The following is an 18,994-nucleotide window of genomic DNA, read 5'->3' as shown; positions in this document are numbered from 1 at the left end:
TAGGTACTTCCTTGTTTCCGATCTCTCTTGGCGCATGTTGGCGTTGGTCATTACCATTTCGCGGTCTCTGACTCGCCTCCGTTTCATCCCGATCCCGATCCCGAGATATGTCCAGTCCCGCATCATCATCGTCGCATCTTGAACCTTTTGGACATGGCAACCTGGGCTCATGTCATCGCATTCCGCATCCAACTTAGACCGATATAGATCAACCTCCTCCTCGCGCTCCCACTTCCAACCCGCGGCTACCCCGAATTCAGCTCCTTGCTAGGCTCTTTTCCGTCGTATATCTACATATATCGTCGGTATCGACCAGGCGAGGGGGGGTATCGTCTCGTGCGACCTCCATATCCTGAGCATCGACGTCAGGGAATACAATCAGCATAGGAGGGAGCTTGACCCGCAGAGCCTCGGACTATACTCGATCTACCACGCTTGAGCGCCTGGAAACGATATAAATTAGGACCTGGGGCAAAAAACTGTTCCGAGGCTCCGGCAGCTTCCAAGGATAACACCACTACATAACCGTCCGACTCACATCAACCTTCCATCCTCCTCTCCCACCAACCTACCTAAAAGCCTCCACCAAAATGCCAACCCAACGACCTTTCTTCCAGAACTTCCTCGCCGCTTTCCGAGCCCACTCCGCCATCCAGCAAGGCAAAGCTGGCTCAAATCCCTCACCCTCTTCATCAACAACTCAACCGCATAACCCCACCTCTCCTTCACAACCCCGAGCAATAGCCACGTCCTCCAAAGGCGGCAACACAACCGCTGCCCTCTCGACCCTACACTCGCCCCGTACCCACAGCGCATCCCCCTTATCCCGCTCTCCGGGTACATCTCCATCCGCAAACTCCACGGAAATGGCACATTCGCCACCGGCCCAAGGCAGATATGTACCAGGCATGGCAGCAAGGAGAGGAAGTGATAGCAGTAGTGAGGGGTTTAGAGATGTCCTTGGGAAGGAGAAGTGGTATATCGGGGGAAGGACGGCGACGGGGGAAGAACGGTATTTTAAGTTGGGGGTTGTGAGGAGGCAGAGAAGTGCGGATCGGTTGAGCTTAGATAGGCTGAGCCTGTAGCTTTTGGAGTACAAAAGCGAATGACATTATGATATAAATGGGATGGATGGACCCGGACTGGATTTTTGGGATGGCGTGGATATGCATATACGGCTGGTCTGGACGGGGATACGCATACTTGGCTCAACTCAACTCAACTAGACTATGCTAGATGATGGATATGGAGCGGTACAGCATTTGATTACGGCTGAGGTTGGATTGGGGGGTCTCTGTCGTTTACACGGATATATTGGCTTGCAACTAGCATCAGGCGTATGGTATGCGCTTTGGAGTTCGGAACAACATCGGATGAAGGGTACACACAGATGACATACGATACATATACATATATGACATGGATTCACTCGGCAGACCTAAATATAGGTTGCCGGTGGTAATAGGAATAAAAGTTTTTATTAACTACAGTGCTTTAGATGGTTCCTTTCCTCACCATGCAGCCTCCTTTCCAAAATAAAGCCTACATCACACGCTTGATTAACCCCCCAACCACCAACCCGAACCTGCCGGCCCTAGCCCATGAAGCCCACCATCCGTTTTCCAAAATTGCAGAAACTTACCACATAAACCTCTGCACCTTCCCAGGCTCCTGCGGCCACTTAAACCCCCGATATAAAAAGATATACCCCGTAATTGCATTGATTAGCAGGAACCATAACATCTCGAACCACAGCCACTTAGTCTTTCCTCCTAAAATTCCATCCCATCGAGGGGTAGATGCCGATGGTGATGCTGAAGGAGTGGGCAGGTGAAGTCGATAGAATACCCATGGTAAGATGAAATACCGCGGTTCAACCAGGGGTGCTGTTATTAGTGACAATGCTGTAGGGATGAGGAGGAGGAGGAGTGTTGATGTTGTGTTGGTTGTGTTGGACATGGTTGGTGGAGGAAGGGCGGCTTCGGCGCCTTGAGTCCTGGTAGGTTCCGTTGGCTTTGTGGTGGGGGCACTTCCCGTGTCCGATGGACTAGAATAGCTATCGGATGGAAGTGGAATAAAAGCCAAGTATACTGCCCAAGCGCAGAGGAGATAGATAGGCGCAAGGAGGTACCGAATTAATGGATGCCGGAGAATGCTGTATCGGAAGACGTAAAATACGTAGTGTCTGTTATCAGCTAGGGTGAATGGATGGATAATGGTGTTGTAGTGTATGATTGCTAGTGTTGTGAGGAGCGCTAGGGTTGTGTAAATCACTGCTGGGGTGGCCTTTCGGAACGAAAACTTGGATTTCAGTGTGGCAACTGTGTGCTGGAAGAAGGAGGGGATGATGAGTGGCGCGGTGAAGAAAGCCAGGAAGGGAAAGAGATAGAGGAGTTGTGTAATGTGGATAGTTGCGACATGGTTTGATTTATCGCCTTGATTTGTTTAGTTAGCTTGGGGAGCGGAGTAGGAAGCGTGGCAAGGATCGGTAATAGGAGGATAGTTTACCTAGGACGACACTACCGTTCCAGAGGACGAATAGCATAAATGAGATGAGAAGTGCAATATACGGCAGTAACCGGGACAGGATAAGGATAGGATGACACAGAATGGCAACTGCAATACTGAGAGCGCAAAGGATGAAATCTGAATTTCGTCAATATGCGGACGGTAAATAAACAGGCTTGATGGAGTTTCGTACCAGTCACACCAGCATCTTGTAAAGGCACATCATGAATATCGCCCCGGCTGTACTGTGAAAAAGTAGCCATAATTATTTCTGGCCAAGTTCGAGATGCCGGTTTAGTGGCAGTCGACGGAGATTCATTCATCTTGATAATCCTCACGGCCTCTGAGCCACCCATGAAGATGGCAACCCAGAAAATATTAGTCTGCCTCATAGTAAGTGCTACCATTCCAGTGACGTAAATTCTCAAAAATCCGGATCCTGAGTTCTCGTAAAAGCTTTTGCGTTGGAGGAAAAGCCGGTATGAAGTCAGGACAAGGCAAGTTGAAAGTACATCTGTGTAGAAGAGCCCAGAGAAGAGGAATAGTGGGGGGAAAAGCGCGATACTCGATGCTGTAAGGATAGCATCCTTCTTCATAATTCCTGCTCTCGGGATTTTGGTGGTGGCTGGGGGGTCTCGGTGCCAGATAGAGGTGACAAATGAGCGGAAATTGGGGACATATGGTGTTTTCGCAGAGATAATACCTGTTGGTTTGGCGGTGGCCAAGGGATTTCGTTGCCATATGGAGGTTATGAGTGTGCGGCACTCGAAGGCATACACCATTGTAATACAGAGGGCGAAGACGCTAAAGCGCCGGAGATTGTAAACACTGCATACTCCATAGCCCAGTGTTTTAATCCAGACCGTCGAAAAGGCATATCTAACAGGTTCCTATCTTCAGCGCGGTTCAATTTCTTGGATGGCGAAACTCACAGGCCAGGAGGGGTAGTAAGTTTTGGATCCCAGACCTCATAGGCCGCTCTGCAATATGCTTGTGCTTGAGGGATGTGAAACACTTCATCCTATTTTCCAAATTAATAGCCAAAATCTATCGTCGAAGTTACGGAAAGGCATACTAAGTAGGGCTCGGGGACAATCTCAGTCACCTGATTTTGCCATAAAAACGCCAGGGTGTAAACGGCCACAAACGCCAAAATAGTAACAAGCTTTCGGGGGCCAGAAAATATATTATCGAATGGTGTCTCGAATAGGACGACTGCTCCGATGGCCCAGGAGAGCACCGATGAGTTTGTTAGGGATGTTAAGGTCACCATGATTGATGACACCTTACACAAAGGATATGCAGGTTGAAACAAAAACTTGGCCACCATGGATCAAGAAAAAGGGGGCATAATAATCAAGCCATGATACCGAGGAAGTGATCGACCTCACACAGTTGGATTGAGATGAAAATATCTCGAGTGACAGGAAGGATGAAAAGGAGCTGTGTGATGGTAGTACAGAACCTAGAGAGGTGGTTGGCTTGACAGTTGCAACCCCTGCCCTTCTATATACACACCTCTCAATTGATAGAGCACTTGCAACCCCATAAGCCAATGAAGGCATTCCTACCAAGCCTTGTGCCTCGTAACAACACCATCCCCCTATGGAAGCAAAACATCCCCTGTATTAGGATATTTGCCCTACTTGGATGCCGGGTCACGTTGGAAATAGTTATTTTTGTTTCTGGAGTCAATCTCACCCTCTTTCCACGCTCCTTATTCGTTCATGCAACCAACTCCTTGCAACCCACGAGTCTACGACTGCTCTCTGGACAGGCAGCAACCCTGAACGGTCAGCTTCTCACAAGGTTATTTCAGCCCGGGGACGGCATAATTATAGCACTCTGTAAAAATGAATACCGACTATCGCATTCAATTCCTACTTCTCCGTGATGAATTCCATGTTATTAGAGAAAGGGCTCTTGCCGACATGAACGATCACACTAGCCTCCAAGGAATTTGGGTTCATCCTGCTAAGAGCAGCGCTGAAATGGAAATCGAATTTGAAAAGTTGGGGCCAGAGGATGACCGGTATCTTTCCCAGCATTTTCCAAGCTGTCAAGGGTCTTTTACATCGTCGGATAACGGGCAAACACCACAAGTCGGACCATCAATGGGGAACATGGTGTATGATGCACCAAATTCCAATTCTACACCAGAGGACTCCTCCTCACTCAATACACCCGAGTGCGTATTAGCCCATTGCCCACCGCTCAAAGTTGTTGAATGCCCGAATACCGAAGCAAAGTCGCGACCGAGGCCAAGAAAAGGTCACAAGAAGTCCAGGCACGGTTGCTTCAACTGCAAAAGCAGGAAGATAAAGGTATGCATGGATTACTTTCTAGACCTAAAGGATATATGGATATAACTAACCTTGCCCAAGTGTCAAGAAACCCTGCCGAGATGTGGGAATTGCATAAGGCACAAGATTAAATGCACATATCCAGTTCCAAAAACACTCCCAGCCGTGCAGCAATCGGCGATATATGCACCAAGCCCCATAGCCTCCGTCACCCTGCAACATACTCCAATAAAGTTTACTTTGACCGACATGCGACTATTTCAACATTTTCTACAAGAAGCATATCCTTACCTGCCTGTTGGTGCTGATTCATGCTGGACGTCACTAGTTCCCTTGATTGCACATCACGCATGTTTCCTTTCCACACCAAAGAATTACCTTACTAACCTGATACTACTAGAATGAATATGTCATGCATGCGATTTTGGGCCTGGCAGCATCCCATCTGGGGATGATCACCGGAGAAGATCTCAACGCCACAGCGTTGCATCACCGGCATCTTGCTATTCTGGGCTCCAATGAAGCAATTTCCCGAGCACCACGAACTGGTAGCGATGGAGATGCGCTCCTAGCATCATGTTACCTCATTGCCTTCCAATCTACCTACATGCCTGATGGTATGGAGGAAACCTTCCGCATGCTCCGCGGATGTACCATGCTTAGTAGGCAACTCAAGTTGGAGGAGCTTCCAATGGGATTTTTCTGCATCGACCATTTCGAATATATGATTGAGAGGCTCTCTAATATACCACTCATAGACACATGTTCGGTACAAAATGCACAGCAAGCTTTAGCGGCACTGCTACCGACAGTCGAAAAGTCGAACAATATAGAGTTCTACAATCATTTAGTAGATATAACTGACCTCCTGGCAATATCATCTGTACGAAGTAAGTCTCCACGCACACTGTGGATCTGCGGCTGTGATAACTGACTCGTCAGCAGCATATTTCAAGTTTCTGGGGGTATATCAGTGGATCATCAGCATGAACAACAACAAGCTTCGCGAATTTACTGCCCCCGAAAACGTAGTATCACGGATTCTGCTCATTCATTTCCTAGCCATCCAGCTGGTTATGGGACCAATTATCGATCGAGAGTTCGGGGAAAGGCGCTGCGTGGTAACGCTTCGTGGGCATCTGGACTGGATCAATTCAGGCACCCACATCTTGCCTGCGGATATGCGGGATCTGATCGAATGGCCCATAAGTGTTGCGCGATCTAATACTGGCATGTCCATAGTTAAGTGAACCTGCATCAAATGGGTTTACGGGAAGACAACATATACGAGTCATATATCGGAGTTTATCAGGGTCTCCCGCGGGGTATAGAATATGTGCAAGGTATATATTTGGAGTTTATGGAATACCATACGGCGGATATACTTGGGGTATTTGAATTTGGCTGTGGACCTTGCATTGGAAATGTATACCGTCGAAATAGAAACAGCAGTTTATTTTTGTTTCCAAGTCCGGCTTCATTGGGGAGCCATTCATATAACGTATGTCCGAAATTTCATTTTCGCATTCAGTTTCCGCTCCAATAAACCAGCTCCCCTTTGAGGTATTAAAACGCCTGACCGTGATCTCGCGTTCCAGAGACACGGCCTAGCCACCAGAAATCTATTGGTTCAGTAGCAAATCCGGTCCAATTCTCACCTTCAATGCCCATTCCACTAGTTTTTGACGTATAGAAGAGGGTCTAAGAGCTCCGTGGCTACCTAGACGCAAACAACTCACAAGTCTAGCTATTTTAACCCTGACACCTGTTTCTTTTAAGCCCCTTATTTTGCCACAGCCCTACTCGAATACATTGACAACATCACAATATTTGACAATGGACGACGTACTCTTACTTGATCAGATATCAATCAATTCAAATGAAAATTCTAGTGGCAATTCCTTCTCACTTCTTCTGTATCTTCTTAGATATCCGCCCCATTACCTCCCCCCTCCACCTCCCATTCTCGTCCCGCTTCCTCTTCGAAGCCCTGCTCTTCTTCCACCTCCTCGCCCTCTTGGCTCTCCCCAACCCCCCCATTCGTTTCTGGTATAAACGCCTCTGCCTCTCCTCCCACTGAAAATCTTCCAGATCCTCGTCGTTTAAATATAGGATCTCCCCCTCGCGGGTTCGAACCATCGTATGTTCTGTTCAGTAGTCAGTCTTAGTTCAGTTGAACATTGAAACCTCCGAACTTGTAAAGGAAGTAGAATTTAGAAATAGGGTAGTAGTATAGGTGAAAGTAAGTGTGAGCCATGAGTAAATTGACAAACTTACTAACTCTGCCCTCTTCGACGGGCTCTCCATCTCCAATATCTAGGCTTGATGCCTGGGAGTAATTGCTCCCCATATCAAATAAGTCTCCCGGGATATAGGGGAGGAGGGGTGTCTGGCGCGGTGGGTAGAGTGGGTCCCTCTCCATGGGAGGGTGGAGGATGTTGAGGTCTGGTCGTAATTCGCTAAGCTTCTGGACGTTGCTGCGGGTGCGTGGCCTGATTATGAGAGAGATATATCGTCTGAGAGCTGCATTATCGTCGCTGAAGGACATGGTGAAGGTGTGAATTGGGCAAATATTTGAGAGAGGTTGAGTGGTTGGATTGAAGGAGACCGCTTCCAACAACAGAATGGATTGGTTATGAAGGTTATCTTGAAATATGTTCTTTGAAATCGAAGAACGGTAATCAAAACGGGAAGCCTGGCCGAAGGAAAGAAAGGAAAGACCTGAAGGAGACCTCCAGAAGATATAGGCAGGACTTACTGGATACAATATCAAGCGATTGACAATACGTTGGGTGTCCTCGAATAGATAGTGTAGATTCCCGAATTGTTAGAGCAAGCGAAAGTATTGTCGAGATCAATATCTTACTGCTCACAATAGTAATGCCCAATAGCCATAGTTACGCGACTCCGAGTTTCATTAAGCTTTTGTTACAATAGGTAAAATAGGGGTACTGTTGTATTGTCAATATTTAGCAACTAGCGAGAGAGTGAAGCGACAATATCGTACTGCCAACAACAATAGAAACCAACGAACAATAGAAACGTCGCTTATCCATCCACAGCAAGCCGTGGTAGAATGGAATCACCCCAGTTTGCTCTCTGGAAGGACTGATTTTGTTCCTGCACCCACCAAGGGCTATATCATGCCAAGTCATAGGTGGCAAAAGATTACACTAATCAGTGAGGGAAATGAGAAGGTGATGATGTGGAGCGGAGAGAAAGGCGGTCAGAGGCTCAGGGTAGAGAAGGTGACATTTGTTACCAACATGCGAATTAGAATTGCCCGCACTTACTCGGTGTGGGAGGTGATATGCCCTTGGTTTTGCCACATCTTCTTCTGATTCTGCCAAGTGGACAGTTGTATGAAGCAAAAACAGAAAAATCATGCTGTCTTTCTAGCAGCAAAGGAGATTATCCCCGCCTCCATTTTCGGCTCTTTGCTAGGAGGCCGGTGGCATTGCCTCACTACTAGCCAGGTAGTAATATTTTTTTGAGACATTTCTAAGTCATAAAAGTGCATTAGGGCAACTAGGCTCTTGATTAGGGTAATTCGAGACACGCGCCGCGCAACAATTCATCCCGAAATGAAAGAAATTCGGTGGAACGCTAATATCTGTTCATAGTCGACAGAGATTAGGCGGTTTGTTGATAATGGAACTTTCTTGCCTTGTTGGATCTTTATTTCCATTTTAATTTCCATTTATCGTTTTCTTTTTGCTAACTTTTGATTTTATTTGCGTCCGGTTTGTTTTGGCACCTGCTTTTATGCCCTGTGAAAGCTAAGTTGTCAGCTCCGCTATGACGCCGGATGAGACTACATAGGACAGAATATGAAATGGCGATGAGAGTTCATCGCAATGTCCAGCTTGCAGAATAAAAGCCGCGAAATGGATGGGTATATGCAGCAAATTAATGTCACACTCCTCAACGCCGATATTTATGCCAATGCAATGTATACCCAGAAGCCCATGCAGCCATAATCACTCCATCTCCATTTCTTCATCGTCACTATTCGCCCCTCCGGCACCACCGCCCTCATCCTCCTCTCTTTCTCTTCTCGCAACCTCTCTACTTGCTCCGAGTTTCCTCAAGCCATCCATAACGCCAACTATGAATTGTCTGCCTTCGGCAATTTCCATAGCTCCAACGCCTTTGAAACTACTCACTCCACCCCCCTCCAGATCATTGGCACTAGCTCTCATCTTCGCCATTCGAACCTCTCGTAAGTCTCTTAATAAGGTCCTCACTCTATCAGCGTCTGGTATGTCATCACTACATGCCTCTAACAATATATCTCCAAGCTCCAGCCAGTGGTAAGGGAGATATCCCGGTGGGGCATCAGCTGTACTCGATGGCAGGAATGGCGGTGCCAAATGGTCGGTTGCGGCAGGCCGAGTGCTGATAGGATGTGGATGTGGCGGGGGCGGCGAAAAGGTGTCTGGTGAGATTTCTGTTTCGTGTCTGAGGATCTTCTCGAGGGATGATGGGAGCAACCATGGTGGAGGAAGGATATTGGCTCTTCGCTGACGTTTGAGGAGAAGGGCAAACCAAAGGGGTAGCGACGCACGATGAGGTGGCCGCAATCCCGGTGTTGGTCCCTGATAGTGACTATGAGCTTGACGATTGAAGGTCGGGAGGAGTTGGCGCGGTGGTGTTGATGGTGGTGGGGTATAGCGGGGTTAGAAACTTACCGCTATTAGGTCCTGACTTTTGAGCTGCTGGCGAGGAATGACGGTGACCATCTCCATCTCGCAAACAAATGCGACCTCAAGGGGAGTTAACCCTTGTGGCAAAGGTAGCGCCATCTTGTGGAGCACCTGATGTTGACTTCTTTGCAATCGCCAAAATCATCAACGCGATGTAGGACGCGGATGGCAATATCATCACCAAAAGGGGATTAGCTCCCCCGGCTTTCGGGCGGTGAGGAGCTCCGTCGAGTGATATAATCAGCCCCCTTTACATGTGCCACTCCCCGTCGTCATAGAACCAACTTTCCGTTGCGTAAGAGGAAGAAGGCTTTGGTGATATTATGGTTAGAGAGAGGTACTGAAACTCTAAGAACACATGATATGTTTTTACGGATGTTGGCAGATATATCACATATCCCGCATTACTCACTGTGTGCGAGACTTTTAAAAATCTAGCGTCTAAACTAATCAATACGACAAAAAATAGGCCCCTATTCTATATATACTATTAGAGTATTAGTACGGTCTATGTGGCAGCCTTGCGGACAAAAGGGAGGATGATTTAGCAAGCCCCTTGGCGTCACCATAATTCAAGTGTAGCGCCATGCTTGGGGCGCGTAGTAGTCGGAATCCCGCAACTTTATCGCGTCAACTCATAATCCTAACTTCCAAAACCTCACCATACGTTACCATTCTCGTCGCGCCCGCCCCTTTCAGATCCAAACAATGGTTACTTCTATGGCCTCAGGATGCTTGGCAGCCGCTATTATGAAGACACGTGGGCGATATTGGCGGCGTGTTTCAGTGGCTACCTTCTGGGTCTGGAAGAACTAGGCCACTTGTCGACATTCAATGCAATAGGTACGAGGGAGCCTGGAGGAGGACCGTCACCGCCAGGCGAAATCCGAAGGCTCTGGACAGACATCGCGGTGTGCAACAGCTGAGCGATCTGAGGGATGCAATACTTCGTAGGTAGTAATGCAGCAAAAACCAATCAGCGATCCTTCCAATCCTCCATGCATGTTTAATCAACTCTGGACGTCAACCTTGTTCAACGGGAGCATAGCTCGTGGGTGCTATTCTAATAAGAGTCGTAAACTCTACCTCATGTTTAGGGTTTGCCAGGGCCCGGAGTAGTGCCGGAAAGACCCATCGGATCGCTCGTGGGCCGCGACAAACTTTGACGTTTGTGGACTGGGGAAACGTTCATCCGGTATTCAGGATCTCTTACATTACCGCCCTACGCTGTATTCTCGAGTTGGGGGGTTGCTTGAGGGGCAAGGGAAAAGGGGTATATCATACTATTTCGCGGGAAAGACTCGAGAATAGGAACAAGCAATGATCATCCATCATCACCCCGGATTCCGTTCAGCTCATGACCTCGCCCCTTAATTCCGAAATTGCAAGATGCCAAGAGCTTTATGCTGTTGCGGTTTACGAGGACGCCCATCAATAAATCCTTCGCTGTACGAGTAGCGACCGGAAGGACGAGTGCTCCGTAGGAGTCGAGTCGAGTCAGTTGCGTCTGTCGTTGACTGGGTGGAGGGAGGCTGAGCTATCTTTGAATTACTAGGGTTTCCAGGAACGCCCAACCAAGTTGCCTCAGCCTTAAACATTTTGGGATTCTCCCCCTGAATTGGCTTTCAACCGAATCCCCTATTTGACGATTTATGCCATTCTGCCGCACAGTTATCCTATTCTGCAGCTAGGCTTCGCCTGGTGGGATCCTTATCGACATGCGCGAATCACCGAACCATATTTTGTGTGCTTACGGCGTGCTCGGTCGTGGTCCACGGCAGGACCGTGCCAAGCGGAGATGCACCACACCACATGCCAGGCAATCCTGTGAAGCTTGAAATATAATCAACGTCAGCACAATCCCTGCGATGAAACGAGGTTGCAGCCAGCATCTGGGGAGCCTTGCGGATCTACAAAGGTACTTCGATTTCGTCGAGCCTTATATCATGTCAAGAACCAAGTGTACAATTTCCTGTTCTTCAGGGTGCTCAATTTCTTAGTCTTGTATAGTGCAAGATTCTTTCTTTCTTTAACTCCACACTCTTTTACCCTCAGTTTGGGCTATATCTTGAGATGAAGCCTCTATCCTGGCTCTGCCTCCTAGCAGGCGCCGCTCCAGTCTTTTCCTCCGTTTTGAAGCCACTCGTTGCCTACGATGTTAAATACGTCGATGTGCCAGAAAAGCGGCACATTGATATTGACCACTTTTCGTATATAGAAGGGCGGAACCGGAATCTTGGGACAGTTTCCCTTGCCAAAACGTTCCCAGCGAAGGACGTTTTGTTCAATGTGTAAGAAGCCCTTCGCCCCCCCGCCGCCCCCCCGCAAATAAGGTTAATTCGTTCTCTTAGTGCACTGGGAAAGTCGAAGGGTGACGCCAGTGGATCGCTTTCCATTTCCGTCACATGTATCTCGTGTTATACTACTGGCACTGCTGTTGTCACCACCGAGGGAGTGAAGAAGGATGAATCGGTTCTTGGAGGCATAATCGATTTTTTCAAACACCCTGATCCGAGGGAACTTGTGGTCGATGCACTCGACTTGAACCTCGAAGTCAACCTTGAAAACCTCGGCGGTCACTTCGAGTTTGATATATCGTTTGCAGCATCAGGAACGTACACAGTAACGTTGTTCAGATCAGAGACCCCTGTCGGTGTTGCGGTATGTTCATCACATCTCTCACAACAAGCAAGCTAGGATGATGCCTTTAGAGGGCATTTTTAACTTAGTAGGAATGCATTTACTAACAATCAATAGCTCAACGATGACGATAAAATTGGCCTTCTCTTTACCCTGGAGCTCCTTTTCACGGTCAGCGCTGCAGTTGACTTTAGCACTGGGTTTGATGTTGTATTCCCAAAGGGCGCAAGCTTCGTCTTGAATCCCTTGAACGGTAAGATCGTTTCAATGAACATGTAAGTTTAATCCATAAACAATACAGGCATCCTTGGTTCCAGGCTATATACTAATACACACGTAGTGGTGGGGTTCAAGTCAAGTCAATCCCGGTGAAACTGGTGAAGGGCGCCGCATGCATTTCCGCCATCCTACGCCTCAAATTCCAGGTTGGGGTGGGTCTCAAGGTGCTCGGGAAAGGTTTCGATTTTGAGGCAGGCGTTTTCTTCGACCCAATTCAGTACAAAGCTTGCATCACATATGACCCAAAGAAACCCTGCAAAGTGGAGTTCACCGAGAACTTCTTCGAGGAAATCGGAGCTTATGCCCGCGCGGTCGTTGATCTTGACTTTGCCAAATTTTCCGCTGGACCAACTGCTGTGTCGACATTCTTTACTGGAGCGCTGCCATCGACCTGCATATCCAGTTCGAATCCAACGACCACGAAGGCGCTTCCGAAGACTTCTCCCCCTGTTCTCAAGCAAACAGAAGACTCTGATAAAAGCAAGACTGTGGTTTCCAAGACGATACCAAAACAGACATCACCCACATCAACTCATTCCAAGGCGAAAGAAACAGATGCCCCATCACCCACAGCCCCAGGGGGTGCATTCCATACCGCAATCCATTCCGGACATGAGAGTGATACATCTGACCATGGTAAGCACACTTCTAAGGAAGGAAGTGGGTCTTCCCATCATACAGCCTCATCTCATCACCACTCCGCTGGAACTGGTTCAATAAAACCCCACCACAAACCTACATCACCGTCTCAGGGTCCATATGGAAACTCAACTTCAGATGCATCTGGCGGTGTACCCACAGGCAGCGATTCGTCAATGACTACCTCGACTATTACCACAACCTCCGTCTACACCATCACCTCCTGCAAACCTGAAGTTACCGACTGCCCAGGCAAAATTGGCCAGGTCACTAGTGAAGTCATCATCACCACAACTGTCTGTCCAGTCAGCGGTGCCTCGCCAACGTCCACAGGTATTGCTGATGGTGAAGTGGGTGACAGCTCTGCCGGTCCACTCCCAACTGGTAACAAGGCCAGTAACTCGACCACCAGTGCCCTTGACGGCTCGGATCTTACCACCAGAACCATCTACAGCACAGAGACCTACACCATTACCAGCTGCCTCTCCCAATACATTCATTGCCCTGCAAGCCTTGAATCGGCAATCGTCCAAACCAAGACTGTCGTCCAGTACACGACTGTCTGCCCAGTCTCGCAAACGGAATTCCCCTCAACCCTCCCAACAGCTGCCGCAGGTCTCCCAACTGGTGCCTCCGAAACTGCAAAAGGGGTTGCTCCAGCCCCCACCGCCGTGCCAGTCGTGAAAACCATCGTCATCGTCAGCCCCGTCCCTCTTACGCCTTGCGAAACTCCTATCGTCAGGACTTTCGAAAGCTACGTCCCTCCTTACGCCACTTCTACCTTCGCTGGAAACGTTACAGGAGAAGCACCATATCCGACCGCGAACTCTACCGCACCTGTTGCCCTGCCCACTTCCACAAAATCCTCACCTCCAGAAGTCGTGCCTACTGAGGAGGCGCTTTCTCCCACGGTGGTGAGAGAGGTTGCCGTGCCTACTGCAGAAGATAGTAGTGTCAAAGCGGGAGTGCAGTCGAGTTCCAGCGCGGCTCCTAGTGCTGTGTCGACGTTCCAGCAAGCTAATGGTGTGAGTGGAGGCAGTGCGATTGGGCTTTTGCAATTGGTTGCGGTAGCCTTTGTTGGAGTGGCGGCCACGCTTATGTACTAAGATCCTGAATTTGTAGAGAATGTAATGATATATTACCGTGATGGACAAGATGGGATATGGGCGGATGAGGTCCTGAAATTTTAGTTTCTGTGTTTATTATTATATACCCCTCATCTATTAGCAGTTGCTATTAGAATTTCCGGCAGCGAGTTAACTTCGGTTTAGAACGTACTGCTTTTGAAGATATCTTATCTCAGAAAACGTGATTTAGAAGTCGATATTATCCGGTTCCTCATTATGCTATGAGTTACACCAATGATTAAACCCCAGCCCCCTTCCACCGCTATACATTAGCATCTCCACAGGAGATTATTTCGGGCCGCCCGATAATTGGGTAATAGTAAAGACGTGGAACTCATTACAGAATCCTCAGTAGAAGGCATGCCCTGCACGAGATGTCCGCTAAAACAGGATGTTCTACTTAATTAGATCGCACGGCCCCCATACATCCCGTTCGCAGAGCGGGGGCTCTGCGAGAGTCCCTAAAGAATACCACACACGCTTGAAGCCCAGTCTTGCCCAACAAAAGGCTGAAAGGCTTCACAGATAGCTGTGATAACCAGCTGGTTATGCTTACAAGTCTCTACTTAGGAAGCGGTATCACTATCTATATTACTCGACATCGCGGATTTAGAGGACAACGCCGGTTAAGTTACCAGCTTATGCCACGATAGATGCCCGTTCAAATGCTAGTAGAGTGGTATCTTGCATAAGCAAACACCTAAGTGAGGATTTCCATTCCCTCTCTATGTGGGAGCCTAAAAGTCTTGAAGGTACTTGCATTCAAGAAAAAGCTTCAGGGAAATGGGAATTCTGATCGGCATATTTATTTGACGCTTGAAATTAACCACGTCACACAGCTTGAAACAAATATATATCCACATACGAAACAGTCCAAAGAGTCATAATAGACATAGTAAGTTATGCATTATATTGAGATGCATGTAGATCGTAATATACAATTTGTTTCATCACCGATTTATTTCCATATTCCTCCCCTATAGCTTGGCGGTCATCTTCTCGCCCTTGTGGATCCATGCAACTGCATCGCCGACTAGCTCATCAACCACGGCCTTGGCGCTCTTTTTCTCGTTGACCACTGCGGCAGCCTTGCCCATTAGCCAGGGGCGGGCGTTATCCATAGTCTATCGATCCAGTTAGCATTACAATTCAAACCACACTTATCAATAGAGAATGAGGAGGTCTCATCAAATGAAATGCTGGATCTTACCTCATCATCAATATCATCACCCTTAACCTCCAAGTCATGTTCCACGGGAATAATACCCCTGCCTGTGAGATCCTTGATCTCCTGTGCACGCTCTACCTCCCAGTTTGAAATGTATGGGTTGTTTCGGACACGCAGAGGACGGCCGGTGAAGATGATGGTGCGGATATTATCGTCATGGCCAGCGGTCCGGACTGCCTCTTGATGTGCCTTTGGCGCTCCAGCCTCATCAGTCAAGATGAAACGAGTTCCAACCCAAACAGCGCTGGCACCCAACATAAGAGCAGCAGCAACACCTCGGCCATCGAAAATTCCACCAGCAGCAATTACCTGCACTGGCTTGCCGGTCAGAGGGCTGGTATGGCCCTTGACCAGGTCGGCAACCGCGGGGATGAGGACAGTGGTGGGGACGTCACCAGTGTGTCCACCACCCTCGCCACCTTGGGCACAAATGAGATCCACGCCGAGGGCGAGGCATTTCTTGACATGCTTTGGGTGCCCGATCATATTCATGTATAGTATGCCAGCCTTGTGTAGCCGCTCAACGACGTGTTTGGGAGGGACGCCGATGGCGCAGACGAAGAGCCTGGCGCCGCTCTCGATGATAATGTCGACGAGCTCGTCGAGCTTGCCTTTGGTATAATCGTAGCTGCACAATGACCCAGCATTAGTAACTTGACTTTTGCACAGTAACGATAGAGACAACTCGGTATCTGATTCCTTACTTGGTCTTTCGTGCGCTGCCTCCAACTTGAGGAAGGAGCAAGTCAACGCCAAAGGGGGCGTTCTTGTCGTTAAGGTATTCCTTCAACTCGGCGATTTGCTCTCGGAGCATGTCTGGCGTATAGCCTACACCACCGATAACACCCAGACCTCCGGCATTTGTGACTGCTGCTGCGAGCTTGGGACCAGCGGCAACATTCATGCCAGCAAGCATAACAGGGTGGTTGATCTTGAGGAGATCGGTGGTCGTAGTGCGGAGTTGCTCTGGGGTCACAGTCAGTCTCCTGGCTAACTTTCTAACTCATTGCATTGTTTTGTTTTGCTCTAGCTGGCATGTGAGACTTACGTGGTGAAGCCATGGTTGTGTTGTTTGCTGTTGCTGCTGGATGGGCGGGTAAATGGAGCAAGTATGCCGGTTATAGCAGGAAATGAGGATAGATACAGAGATGCAGTTGTAGAGGGATAGTAAGGGATTTAGAGGAGGATGTAAGAGATGTCGGTGTCTTTATGAGGATCGAGCAAAGCGGAGGATGTGGGACTAAGTCAAACTGGGGTTCTCTCGGCCCAGGGCGGCAGCTTTTGCGCGTGTTGACCGTTGAGTCTGGGGAATTTGCCTCGGCACGGCTGAAGCGATGGAGGAGTCGCCGACATCAGGTGATGCGGACAGATCGCAGACACGTGGGGCCGACCCGAATTGGGTATGGTAAGGGTGAGAGTCCGGATTAGGAAAAAGTGAAGCAATGGTAAAGAGTGAAGTATATCTCTAGATCCTGAATGTAGACAGCGCAGGATGTTTATGATATGGTTAGAAGTGCCCCCTACCTTAACCAACTTTAATCTGGCAGGGGCGGCAAATGCAGACTAAATACCACGTGATGACACCCTGACCAGCGCTTTTTCATTCTTTGCCATGTCTCCCACCCGACCAACGGTCATTTCTGCGCCAACCTCGGTGTAACATTGTCAATGGAGAGACGAGTTTTGATCAAGGCGCGAGGCTTCATCCCCGCTCGTTTGCCGAGATCAAGACGGTCCAATGCCTCAATTCCGTTGACAATATCCATCGTCGCCACTCGTCACCTGTCTAGCTTGGCTGCCGGTCGAAAGAAGGAGACGTCATATTCACCACGACAGCTCTCACCATCGATTCAGCGCGCGCTCGACGATGTTCTCTCCAAAATGCAGCCGGAGGTCAAAAGGGCGCCGCGAGCATATGTTGCCTTGGGTAGTAATCTTGGAGACCGGGTGGATTGGATCGAAAAAGCCTGCAATGAGATGCAGTCATATGGCATTCATATCTTGAGAACCAGCTCTTTATGGGAGACAGATCCCATGTATGTTATGGATCAAGAAAAATTTCTTAATGGTGTTTGTGAGGTGAGTTTCTTGCCTGGACTTCCTTCAAGTACGCCCCCACGGGGCTGTCGACGCAGAAAATATAACGCCCCGTATAAACCACCACCGTCCGGAAACCTGACCATCCTGCAGATTGCAACGGACCTAAAGCCAATGGAGCTCCTCGACGCTCTTCAAGAAATCGAGCGAAAATTGGGCCGACAAAAGATTATCGACAAAGGTCCTCGCAATATTGACCTCGATATCCTACTCTATGAAGATCAGATAATAGATCATGTGAGGCTCAAGGTTCCTCATCCAAGTATGCCCGAGCGAGAATTTGTTCTTCGGCCGCTTTCTGAGTTGTTATATCCCCCCACGACTAAAAGAGTGACATTAATTGGTTGGTAGACTTATTCCGGGGGAACCGTTGCATCCCTCGTCTTCATGGAAAACGGTCCAAGAGTATCTGGATGCGCTCCCTCAGTTACATCCAATGTCCACTGTCACTCCCTTAGGACGCTCAGAAGAGCCAATTCGGGCTCTCCAACCTAATCGCAAAACCATGGTCATGGCGATCTTAAACCTTAATCACGACTCATTTTCTGACGCCAGTGTAAATGCACCCATTACCGCAGAACTGGATAGCACCAAACCCTCCCTACTACAACTTACAATTCAATCTTTGACCGACGATGGTGCTCGCATTATTGATATTGGAGGCCAGTCATCTGCTCCCCAGTCTGTATCGGTACCGGCTGAAGAGGAGGCGTCCCGCATTATCCCGTCTATCAAACAGATCCGTTCCACAGGCTACAAAGGGTTGCTTAGTGTCGACACCTACCGTGCATCTGTCGCCGAGGCTGCTGTGGAAGCTGGTGCCGACATTATCAATGATATTTCCGCTGGTCAGCTAGATTCAAGTATGCTACCAACAATGGCACGCCTTGGGACAACAGTCATTCTCATGCACATGCGTGGAGCTCCAAATACGATGCAAAGGCGAGTAATGAGAGATTACTCGCCGAAAGGTCTTATCCCCACTATCGCCAAAGAACTCCTCCAGCGCCTTGAAGAGGCGCAAGCAGCTGGCATTCGCCGTTGGCGCATTATCCTCGACCCAGGCATTGGGTTTGCAAAGGATGGCGATGATGCTCTGGAGATATTACGACGCTTCGATGAATTGCGAGACTGGCCTGGCTTGAGAGGTCTGCCTTGGCTGGTAGGATCTAGTAGAAAAGCTTTCATCGGGAAAATCACGGACGTCCCGAGACCGGATGAGCGGCAGTATGGGACTTCTGCAACCGTGGCGGCAGCTATACATGGTGGCGCTGATATTGTACGAGTACATGATGTTAAACAGATGACGGAAGTGGCCAAGGTGTCAGACGCTATTTGGAGAGTCTGAGATCCCATAGTGGCTTGCTGCTGGTTTATGGACGACTAAGATATCCTACTGTGGCTGAGAAGCTGTACATATTCCCCATCTTATATTTCTTGAAGTATTCTACTGTACATGCAATTATA

The 18,994-nt window shown here is 48.6% G+C and overlaps 8 protein-coding genes across 8 annotated transcripts; 4 read left to right on the top strand and 4 right to left on the bottom strand.

The window, feature by feature from the left end:
• Nucleotides 1–590: 590 nt before the first annotated feature.
• On the top strand, nucleotides 591–1,085 carry BP5553_08109 (Uncharacterized protein; the record flags this gene model as incomplete). Its single annotated transcript, XM_032016732.1, has 1 exon — nucleotides 591–1,085. The coding sequence occupies one exon, from the start codon at nucleotides 591–593 to the stop codon at nucleotides 1,083–1,085; it is 495 nt and encodes a 164-aa protein (XP_031867023.1).
• A 553-nt stretch (nucleotides 1,086–1,638) lies between these two features.
• Nucleotides 1,639–3,781, bottom strand: BP5553_08108 (uncharacterized protein; the record flags this gene model as incomplete). The annotated part of the gene is made up of 5 exons (XM_032016731.1): nucleotides 1,639–2,435; nucleotides 2,509–2,646; nucleotides 2,702–3,387; nucleotides 3,441–3,529; nucleotides 3,584–3,781. 5 exons carry the CDS (start codon nucleotides 3,779–3,781, stop codon nucleotides 1,639–1,641), a joined length of 1,908 nt encoding a protein of 635 aa, XP_031867022.1.
• Nucleotides 3,782–4,361: 580 nt separating this feature from the next.
• Nucleotides 4,362–6,061, top strand: BP5553_08107 (uncharacterized protein; the record flags this gene model as incomplete). The annotated part of the gene is made up of 3 exons (XM_032016730.1): nucleotides 4,362–4,832; nucleotides 5,212–5,701; nucleotides 5,757–6,061. 3 exons carry the CDS (start codon nucleotides 4,362–4,364, stop codon nucleotides 6,059–6,061), a joined length of 1,266 nt encoding a protein of 421 aa, XP_031867021.1.
• Nucleotides 6,062–6,735: 674 nt separating this feature from the next.
• BP5553_08106 (uncharacterized protein) lies at nucleotides 6,736–7,359 on the bottom strand (the record flags this gene model as incomplete). Its single annotated transcript, XM_032016729.1, has 2 exons — nucleotides 6,736–6,958; nucleotides 7,085–7,359. 2 exons carry the CDS (start codon nucleotides 7,357–7,359, stop codon nucleotides 6,736–6,738), a joined length of 498 nt encoding a protein of 165 aa, XP_031867020.1.
• A 1,432-nt stretch (nucleotides 7,360–8,791) lies between these two features.
• Nucleotides 8,792–9,616, bottom strand: BP5553_08105 (DNA replication complex GINS protein PSF2; the record flags this gene model as incomplete). Its single annotated transcript, XM_032016728.1, has 2 exons — nucleotides 8,792–9,409; nucleotides 9,503–9,616. 2 exons carry the CDS (start codon nucleotides 9,614–9,616, stop codon nucleotides 8,792–8,794), a joined length of 732 nt encoding a protein of 243 aa, XP_031867019.1.
• Nucleotides 9,617–11,590: 1,974 nt separating this feature from the next.
• Nucleotides 11,591–14,181, top strand: BP5553_08104 (uncharacterized protein; the record flags this gene model as incomplete). Its single annotated transcript, XM_032016727.1, has 4 exons — nucleotides 11,591–11,808; nucleotides 11,869–12,178; nucleotides 12,275–12,432; nucleotides 12,498–14,181. The coding sequence occupies 4 exons, from the start codon at nucleotides 11,591–11,593 to the stop codon at nucleotides 14,179–14,181; spliced, it is 2,370 nt and encodes a 789-aa protein (XP_031867018.1).
• A 998-nt stretch (nucleotides 14,182–15,179) lies between these two features.
• BP5553_08103 (uncharacterized protein) lies at nucleotides 15,180–16,491 on the bottom strand (the record flags this gene model as incomplete). Its single annotated transcript, XM_032016726.1, has 4 exons — nucleotides 15,180–15,326; nucleotides 15,413–16,058; nucleotides 16,135–16,396; nucleotides 16,479–16,491. 4 exons carry the CDS (start codon nucleotides 16,489–16,491, stop codon nucleotides 15,180–15,182), a joined length of 1,068 nt encoding a protein of 355 aa, XP_031867017.1.
• Nucleotides 16,492–17,098: 607 nt separating this feature from the next.
• Nucleotides 17,099–18,875, top strand: BP5553_08102 (uncharacterized protein; the record flags this gene model as incomplete). Its single annotated transcript, XM_032016725.1, has 2 exons — nucleotides 17,099–17,829; nucleotides 17,879–18,875. The coding sequence occupies 2 exons, from the start codon at nucleotides 17,099–17,101 to the stop codon at nucleotides 18,873–18,875; spliced, it is 1,728 nt and encodes a 575-aa protein (XP_031867016.1).
• Between the last annotated feature and the right edge of the window lie 119 nt (nucleotides 18,876–18,994).

This window comes from Venustampulla echinocandica, assembly GCF_003357145.1.
Source record: "Venustampulla echinocandica strain BP 5553 chromosome Unknown scaffold_7, whole genome shotgun sequence".
Taxonomy (NCBI): Eukaryota; Fungi; Ascomycota; class Leotiomycetes; order Helotiales; family Pleuroascaceae; genus Venustampulla; species Venustampulla echinocandica.
This window is presented reverse-complemented; position numbering and strand designations above follow the sequence as displayed.